We start from the raw sequence: 8,717 nt of genomic DNA, 5'->3' as shown, positions 1-8,717 counted from the left end.
CCTTCTTGTTCATCTTTGTACCTAAAACAGACAATAACTGGTACAGCATTTCATACATAGTAGATCTGCAAAAAGTCTTTACAAAATTGAATTCCTTGGTGTGTGAGTGTTGGTCTGAATACATGGATGTGGCAGCCCCTCCTTCCTCATCTTAGAGGTTCTCCCAAGACCTTTTTCAACAACATTTCATGATTTTAAATTAGCCCCATTCCTTACAACACAAACAGAAGCTACATAGGTCAACTAATTTCTTCTTCTCATTTAAAGTAAAAAAACAAAACCCTATTGAGTTTGGAAATGTATTTGCAACTAGTAAAAAGTTTAGTGGGTAGCAGACTGTGACAATGTCTGGTAAACATAACCTAAATCAACAAACTGCAAGTACTGGAAACAGCCATCATTTAGGATGTTCCTTACCCTAAGCAACCAAGGGAACTATGGCATAGGGCAGGTTTCTCATACCTCCTCCTTTTGAAGGTTTTTTAACATTATTTGTAGTTTACGTGAGCCCCCCTAGCCCATCTATGGACATTTCTAACCAGTATGTTAAGTAATAACTTTGAGTATATAGGAGTTTTTTCTTTGGGGAGTTGATTTCACTAACAGTAATGTTTTACTAAACATTTTTAAAATGAAGTGTCAATTGCAGAGGATTTCCCCCTTCCTTCTTGTACTTGTCACAAAGAAAATTTACTAAATCATATACAAACTGAGAAAGGATAACCCAACTATATCAATAAGGACTTCTGTAATGTACTAATCAAGGTTCTCCAGCAAAATTTGGTTTCCCCAAATTCAAAAATCTCAAACATTCTCTCATCTACTTAAAAGATCATTCAACTAAACAAATATATAAAATTTTCCACTAGTACATGAAAAGTGTTCATTTACAAAAGCTTTCCAATTAAACTACATTTATATGTAGCTTTCTAGTTATATAATGATATATATATATATATCATTTAACATTTCTTTTCTTTAGGAAAACCACTAACTTTTAAGTGTCCGCACATAAAAGGTTATTAAGACCATTTCATATATTTATACTATTCAAATGAATTTCAAAAATTCAAGAATGACAGATAAAACAAAATTCCAATGGTTTGAAAAACTAAGAAAACAAAAAATGACCTCCAAAAGTAAAAGTACACACACACATACACACAAGTTCTTAATGAACACAGGACACTCTACAAACTAGTTATTAACCGCTCAATTATACTTTCATTCTAGAATAAAAATAGGAATTTGAGTCTCTTTGGTCCGGGCATTCATATATTAAATATATCCAAGTCATTTCCTAGCTAATTCTGGATTAAGAACATGTGTTTCATGTTACCTTACCGTGATACTTTTCTTTAATCATTAAAACACCATATGTTTAAATAAGGTATTCATTCTGTACATCTAAAACAACTTCAGCAAATTCCTCCAGAAGAACAGGAACACTTTAAATTATTAATAGGATAGCCAAAGTAAAGGAAGAATAAAATTCAAGTTTAACAGAAGAGAATAATTCAAGTTGCCTTGGAAAACTTATGCCTAAATTTAATTTGAAAAAAAAAACCATTATGAATATAGAAGAAACATAAAAACAATAGTAAGCTTACATGTAATTAAAAAATAAATTGATTTTAAGATTTACTTCAAAGATCTCTAAGAAAGAATAGTTGTTAACTGGCTATTGTTCTTCTTTAAACAAATTTTACTCAACTATCAGTAACTCCCTAAAACTGGCTGCTATATTGGTAAAAGAAACCACTCCCTAACTCCCTCATTAAGTTAACATATTCTTCTTTTTGGTAGAGAAAAAGTGGCAGAGGTAATAAAAGTTAAATCTGAATGGAAATTTTAGGAATCTAAAATTAACCTACCTTTTAAAAAAAAACAGATTAAGTTAAACAGATATACTAGAGTACTATTTTTTGGACTGACTTTCACATTCTATGCATTGGTTCTTCTTTTGAGTTAACATATTTATAAATGCAACTGATACCAAAGAAATCTCATTAGGAGACCAAACAAATCAGTGTCTATGTTTTCCCTACTTCTTGTATTCCCAGAATTACATACTGATAAAACCTCTTAAAATATTTTATACAAAAGACATTCCTATTTTTAATAAATGCAATAATGGGTTCTAGTAAACTTAAACCATAACAGAATAACTCAAGAACTGAACAACTGAAATGCATCATTCTATTTTCTGTAGATATTGCCAAATTTTAAATTTATTATATTTACCAATTTTTACTTAGCAGAATTATGACACTGCCACATATCTGAAATGATAGTTTTTATTCTTCCCATATAACTTACTTGTTTCTTATCTACAAATGCTTTTTATTTCCAAAGCCTAATTTAGGCCACTCCTTAAATATAGTTAATATTCCAGAATGAAAGATTATTTTCAAAAACCAAGACATATGCAACAAGTAATATAGCCTCACTGTGATACTAACGATAAAGATGTTTTCTCCATGAGATACAAGGCAAAAACATTCTTTAAAAGGGTGAAAGAATGCAACATGCATTTCAGACTTTTTTCTTACAAAATGTATAAGAAAAATTTTAAATTATATTTTTATGACACACAAGCAACAATCAATGTGTGTGACTCATAAAGTTTTAAATTCATATAAATAGAATATTTATGCATGAGGGAAACTATTAAAAGGGTGTTAAGTGGAAGAAAAGTATGCACCCTATAGATCTACTTTGAGTCCTTAAAACAGTTTAGTCTTCCATTAAGAAGACTATTATTTTCCACATATATAACAATAATGCCTAAACATATTAAAGCCCTAAATCCCAGAAATGCTCAACATTAAAAACCAAATAATTTCTCTCATATTAAACTGTTCAGTATTTAGCACTCAGACGGGATTTAGCCTTACAAAATGAAACTCTTAGGACATTACCTGAATTCATGTCAAATATGTTCACAGCACTCATCTACATCTACATTTGCAAATTGTCACATGATCAATGTTAACAACAAATAAAAGTTTGGCACATATATCAATTCCTCAGAACATCCCTGCACCTTAACACAACACTGTTAAGAACAATGATTTCAACACCAGTGTTAACCTGGTTGGCAGCTAAACAAGGCGCTTTTCTTGAGGCTTCACAGAGTGTCTTGGTGCACCTTGCCTGGGCAGAGGCACGTAAGGTGCAGTGCGATAGTGCAATCACTTGGACACCAGAGGGCAGTCTGTCCACACAGCTCAAGGTCTTCCTCCTGTTTTTACCCGCGAAAGTCCACATTCTTGTACAATTTTGTTTCCACTTGTTAACAATGCCATTTTCCGGGAATCTGTACAACTATCTCTTTATGTGAAACAAGACATTCCCACAGAAACCTCAAAGTGTAGCGAGGATCCTTGAGAAGGAGATGATTAATGTCAATACAGTCTGCCCAACGCCCCACACCAGTGCTTCCAGAGGGGCCATGTTCTTTCCTGCTACTCTGTAGATGCCCGCCACTGCTGCACCTGCATGAGGGAGACAAAGCACAGTGCTCTGCATGGCTGAGCCCAGGATCTCCTTTCATGTCATCAAAACAGAATACCTCATCTCCTCTGATAAATTCTATAGGTTTTCATGTGATTCATAAGTTATCCTTACCATAGTACTTTTAACCAATTAAATGAAAAACAGCCTCTTCTACTCAACCAAAAAAAAAAAAATATATATATATATATATATATATATATATAGGTAATTATAGTATGCATACATAATACCAAATGTTCATAAAAATTAATAAATCTTAAAATCTTTCCCTGGGCATTCAATTGCTCAGACCTCATCAGCCTTTTTATAAACATACCATATAATATGTTGATAATTATAATGATAATGTAGCAAAACTACTTGATTTAATTTCTAATTTATTAAAGAAAAATTTAATATTAAAGGTATCTTTTCTACTTGAGCAAAATGGATTTCCAAATGTCTAATAAAAGTTTATATGATTGATTCACTTTATAATTTACCATATAAAATAATTTACTGAAACTTTTAATAAAGCCTACAACTGCAAGTTATTTGGAGATTAGTATCTTGACATCTAGTAAAAATGAATAGACTTTACATCTGTTCTAGAAAAAATTAAATAATGCATACTCCCCAGAATGAAAGAATCTTGAGTTATAAAGGGCCTCAGGGTCTATCTAATTCAACACTTCATCTTAACACCTTATATATAATGATGTGGATCTCTATGTGGCTAATTTTAAAAGTACATTTATAAATCATAAAGAAGGAAGCTTTAAATTATAATGATATCTTACAGACTGAGAAAGCTTCAAAACTATTGCTCTAGGAAAAAAAAACTGTCTACAAAAACAAGGACAGTTAAATGAAAGAACATAAAAGAACTGAAACAAATTATTCAAAAATACTGAATTGACAATTACTTGAGATAGAAACCAATTCGTAAATATTAGTTAATGATATGGTTTTTACTTGCTAATTTAAAAAGAAGTCATTCAAAAATTAACTCTTTGTATATAAGTTAAAATATCTGAAATAAAAGTTATTTTATGTATCCCTTATAGTATCCTATACAAGTGGGAAAAGCAAATCATCAATCTATGCCAAAGGTTTTAATATACATGTTTTAAAATAAAAAGAAATTAATATAGTATAGTCACCACATACTATGTATCTTGCTAGGAACTTTACAAATATTATCTTATTTAAATATCATACCACCCCCTCAGTATTATCACCTAATTTAAAGATGAAAAAACAGAGGTTGAGAGAGATTTAATTACTATCCCAAGGAAATACATTTTAAGTAAAAGAGTCAGGATTTAAATGCAGGTTAGTCTGGCTATATACCCCCAAATCATTCCATCATTTCTTATTTAAGTGAAAAGAGATCAAAGAATTCAGAAAATAATAAGGCAAATCATAACAGAGTAAATATTAAATAAAACTCCCAGTGGCACCCACATTTATTTACTGAAGTAATAATATCATTTGCACAATTGTTCATATAGTCAAATTTCAGAACTATTTTTAAAAACCTTAAAGGTCTTTCTTTTACCTTGTTATCATAAATTATAAATTAAAATAAATTCAATGGGGAGTATTTGCTTTTTCTTTGGATTTACCCTGGATTTCTATGACGATCTTCAGTATTTAAAAAATATAATCTGGCCGTGCATGGTGACACACACACACTTGTAATTCCAGTACTTGGGTGGCTGAGACAGAGGATCACAGTTTCATGGCCAGCCTCAGTTACTTAGTGAGGCCCTCTGCAACTTAGTGAGACCCTGTTTCAAAATGGAAAAAAAAAAAAAAGGCTGGGGTGTATTGGGGTGTATTCAGAGGTAGTTTGAATGTCCCTGGGCTTAATCCCCAGTACTGCAAAAAATAAAATATATAACTTGGCTTCCATTTCTCCAGACACTAAGTTTTCAACCATGATCCAAGAAGGGAAAATCATAGCAATTACTAGCTCAGGCTGTGTAGGATAATGCAAATAAATCTGTCAATTCAAACTTCCCAGGCTTATATAAGGTTAAAAGCCTGGGTTTTAAAACTAGTAGTTCCAGCCGGGCGTGGTGGCACACCTTGTAATCCCCGCGCTTGGGAGGCAGAGACAGGAGGATCGCACAGGTTTGAAGCCAGTCTTGCTGGCTTAAGAGACCCTGTTTTCAAATTTAAAAAAATATATATAAAATAGGTCTGGGAGTGTAGCCCGGAGAAAGATTCCATCCCCAGTACCACCCAAAAAAAAAAAGAAAAAATACTAGTAGTTCCACTACTTAGCAGCCTATTATACTAGGCAATCACTTCACTTCCTCAGCTGTGAATGGGTGGGTGGTGTGCAGAGCAAGAGACGACTCTGCACGGTACTTAGAACAGTGGCTGGTCTTAGTGAGCACTCTGCGAACTTTGGCTACTAGTCACAGCAGGGGTAAATGATAAAATAAATCTCAGAAATCTCAGTTTACCACTCAAAACCTGCTGGAATAACAAGGGAGCCAGTTGGAAGAAATAAATTTGGGTCCCTACTTCACACCATTCCCCAAAATAAATTTCAGATAAAAAACTAAACGCTAAAAGTAAATGCACAAGTGTAAACTATAAAATATAATCAAATATGTTTAGGATCCTAAAGATTACCAAAAAATAAAGCAAAAACTATAAAGGTTTGGCATCGAGGGAGACTAAAAAAATACTTGCTATGCATAAAACAAATAGATGGTTAGTATTAAGAATATAGACAAAGGAGTATATTCCCATGAACACATAATAATCAGTGCCAGCACTTTCCATAACCAAACAAAAACAAAACATCTGTCCATCAGCTGGAGAAAGGGTAAACTGTACAAAGTGCATGCCATTAAACTCCTACAATTTCAAAAGAAAAAGCTCTTTATGAGCTGATGTAGAAGGAACTTAAGACTCATCAGTTATACAACAAAGAAAAAACAACAGAAAACTTTGAACATTTCCTACTAGTACAAACATAGGTATATATGTGTGTATGCATATGTGTCTATGAATGAATATAATGTTAAATTAAATCTGGGGGATACATATCAAACTCAAAATAGAGATTACTTCTGAGAAGAGCACTGGTTTGAGACTGTTAGTCAAAGAAGCCATTTATATTTAAATTTACTTTTTAAATTGAATCTCTGTATCTAACTTACTTAAATTTCCCTGTAATTTCAGACAACTTTTATTCTAAAAGCAAGATATCTTTGATCCTATTTTTAATAAAAAATATTTGTACCAAATGACAAAATTCACTAAACTCTTGATTTTAAGTGGCAAGAAATAAATTTATTTGTAGCAGGGAATAAACACATTCCCTTCTATGCAACTATAATTTATTCATTTTCCTCTGCCAGACAATATTCCAAGTATGTGTGTACCACAACTTATCCATTCTACTGCCCATGACATATGTTTCTAATCCTTTATAATCACAAACACCATTCCCTTGATCATTCTTGTACTTGATCCCTGGCACACAAACACGAAGTTTCTCCAAAACTCACAGGTAAAAGATGAATCTCTCAGCCCTGTAGAGTGTGTGTTTTCAGCTTTAAGAGGCAACGCCATATTGCTTTTCTGAATTAGCTGTGCCAATTTTTATTTCAATCAATCCATATCTTCAGAAACAGTTAATATCTTATTTTCTCTGACAATCAGATAAGAGCTGTTATCTCTATAATTAATTCACAATTCCCTGACAGTTAATGTGACTAAGCTTTTGTTCACTACTATTGGCTTAAGAGTTTCTACTCTGAAATGCTTGTCAAATCTATTGTCCACATTTCTTTTGGGTTGTCTTTTTCTGATTTGACTCATAATTTTTTTTTTTTTCCCAGTACTGAGGATGTTGTAACCCAGAGACATTCTACCTCTGAGCTAAAACCCCAACCCTATTTTTTTATTCTTTATTTTGAAATAGGGTCTCACTGAGTTGCAAAGAGCCTCACTAAGTAGCTGAGGCTGTCCACGAACTACGATCCTCCTGTCTCAGCCTCCCAAATGCTGGGACTACAAGTATAAGTCACCACACCCAGCTCATAATTTTTGTTTTTAACAAATTTTGGACATGAATCTTTTAACAGGTATTTATTTTAACAAATATCTTTTCCCAATGTGTATTTTAGTTTTCCCAATGTGTATTTTAGATTTCACTTTCTTTAATGTGTTTTCTGCTTATCAAAAGCCAGCTGAAAGAATACATATAGCCTTCATTTTATTAGCAAACTATGATACTAAATTTTTATGCAAGAATTAAGAGGACAAAAGTGGGTCAAAGAGCTCAAAATAAATGATACATGTTTGGAACTTCCAATGTGAACAATAGTAGGTAGAAAGAATCAGAAATAAAGGAAAGTCCCAAAAGAAAAGACTAGTATGGTGAATATGAAATGGAGAAAGCAATACTGCTAAGCTGCTCTGATGGTGAATAAAAACATAAACCTAGGATGGAGAAAAACCATCAATGCATAGAAAATGCCAGTATATAGCAGCATGCAGCGTCTGCAGGGGGCATACCAATGAAAAGCGATGTGATTTGCCCTGTACCCTTCCTGACAGAAATACTAAGGGCAGAATTCCCCTTAATAGTGCATTGATTGGATTTGTAGTTGACAGGGATAGAAAAACTAAAATCTACAGGCCAAATCTGGCCCACTGCCTGTTTTTGTACAGCATGAAAGTTAGAAATGGCCTTTAAATCTTTGAATGGATGAAAAAAATCTAAAGAAGGATATTTTGTGATACATGAAAATTAAATAAAATACAAATTTTAGTGTCTGTACATAATATTTTACTGGAATACAGCCGTGGTTATATCTGATACTGAGCCATCTTTCAATCCAAAGACAACATTCAAAACTTGAAGAACCTTAACTTTTCTGTTCTTGTGTTATCTTTATCTTATTTAGCAATAGACTTTCATTGGCCTCAGAAAATAAGTTGTGCACAGCTTTCATTCTTTCTAACCTGAAAACCCTCATTTGGGCATGAAGGAATTTGAGAGAAAGGGTCCTTTAATATTTCAATTGTTTAAAAAATAATTATTGTGATATTTATACTTTCTATTCTCCTTAAAACAATTTTTACACTTTATATTTAGACATATGTAGCTCTTCATCAAACGTTGTCATCTTTATTACTGAAAATAGTCTATTAAAATGTATATTTTACTTTTCTGTCTTAACTCTTCC

General features: G+C 32.5%; 1 protein-coding gene across 2 annotated transcripts in view; it reads right to left on the bottom strand.

Moving 5' to 3' along the window:
• Positions 1-3,366: 3,366 nt before the first annotated feature.
• Positions 3,367-8,717, bottom strand: part of TMEM170B (transmembrane protein 170B) — a gene marked incomplete at its 3' end in the record, with an annotated part of 30,016 nt that continues 24,665 nt past the window's right edge. For both annotated transcript variants that reach the window (XM_080710753.1, XM_080710754.1), the window contains one exon: positions 3,367-3,497. In XM_080710753.1, the coding sequence (XP_080566879.1) occupies positions 3,367-3,497 (131 nt within the window). The remainder of the gene's footprint in view (positions 3,498-8,717) is intronic.

Source organism: Muscardinus avellanarius (genome assembly GCF_963383645.1).
Source record: "Muscardinus avellanarius genome assembly, chromosome: 14".
NCBI classification, from domain to species: Eukaryota; Metazoa; Chordata; class Mammalia; order Rodentia; family Gliridae; genus Muscardinus; species Muscardinus avellanarius.
Note: the sequence above shows the minus strand (reverse complement) of the source record. Positions and strands in the feature narration are given on the sequence as shown.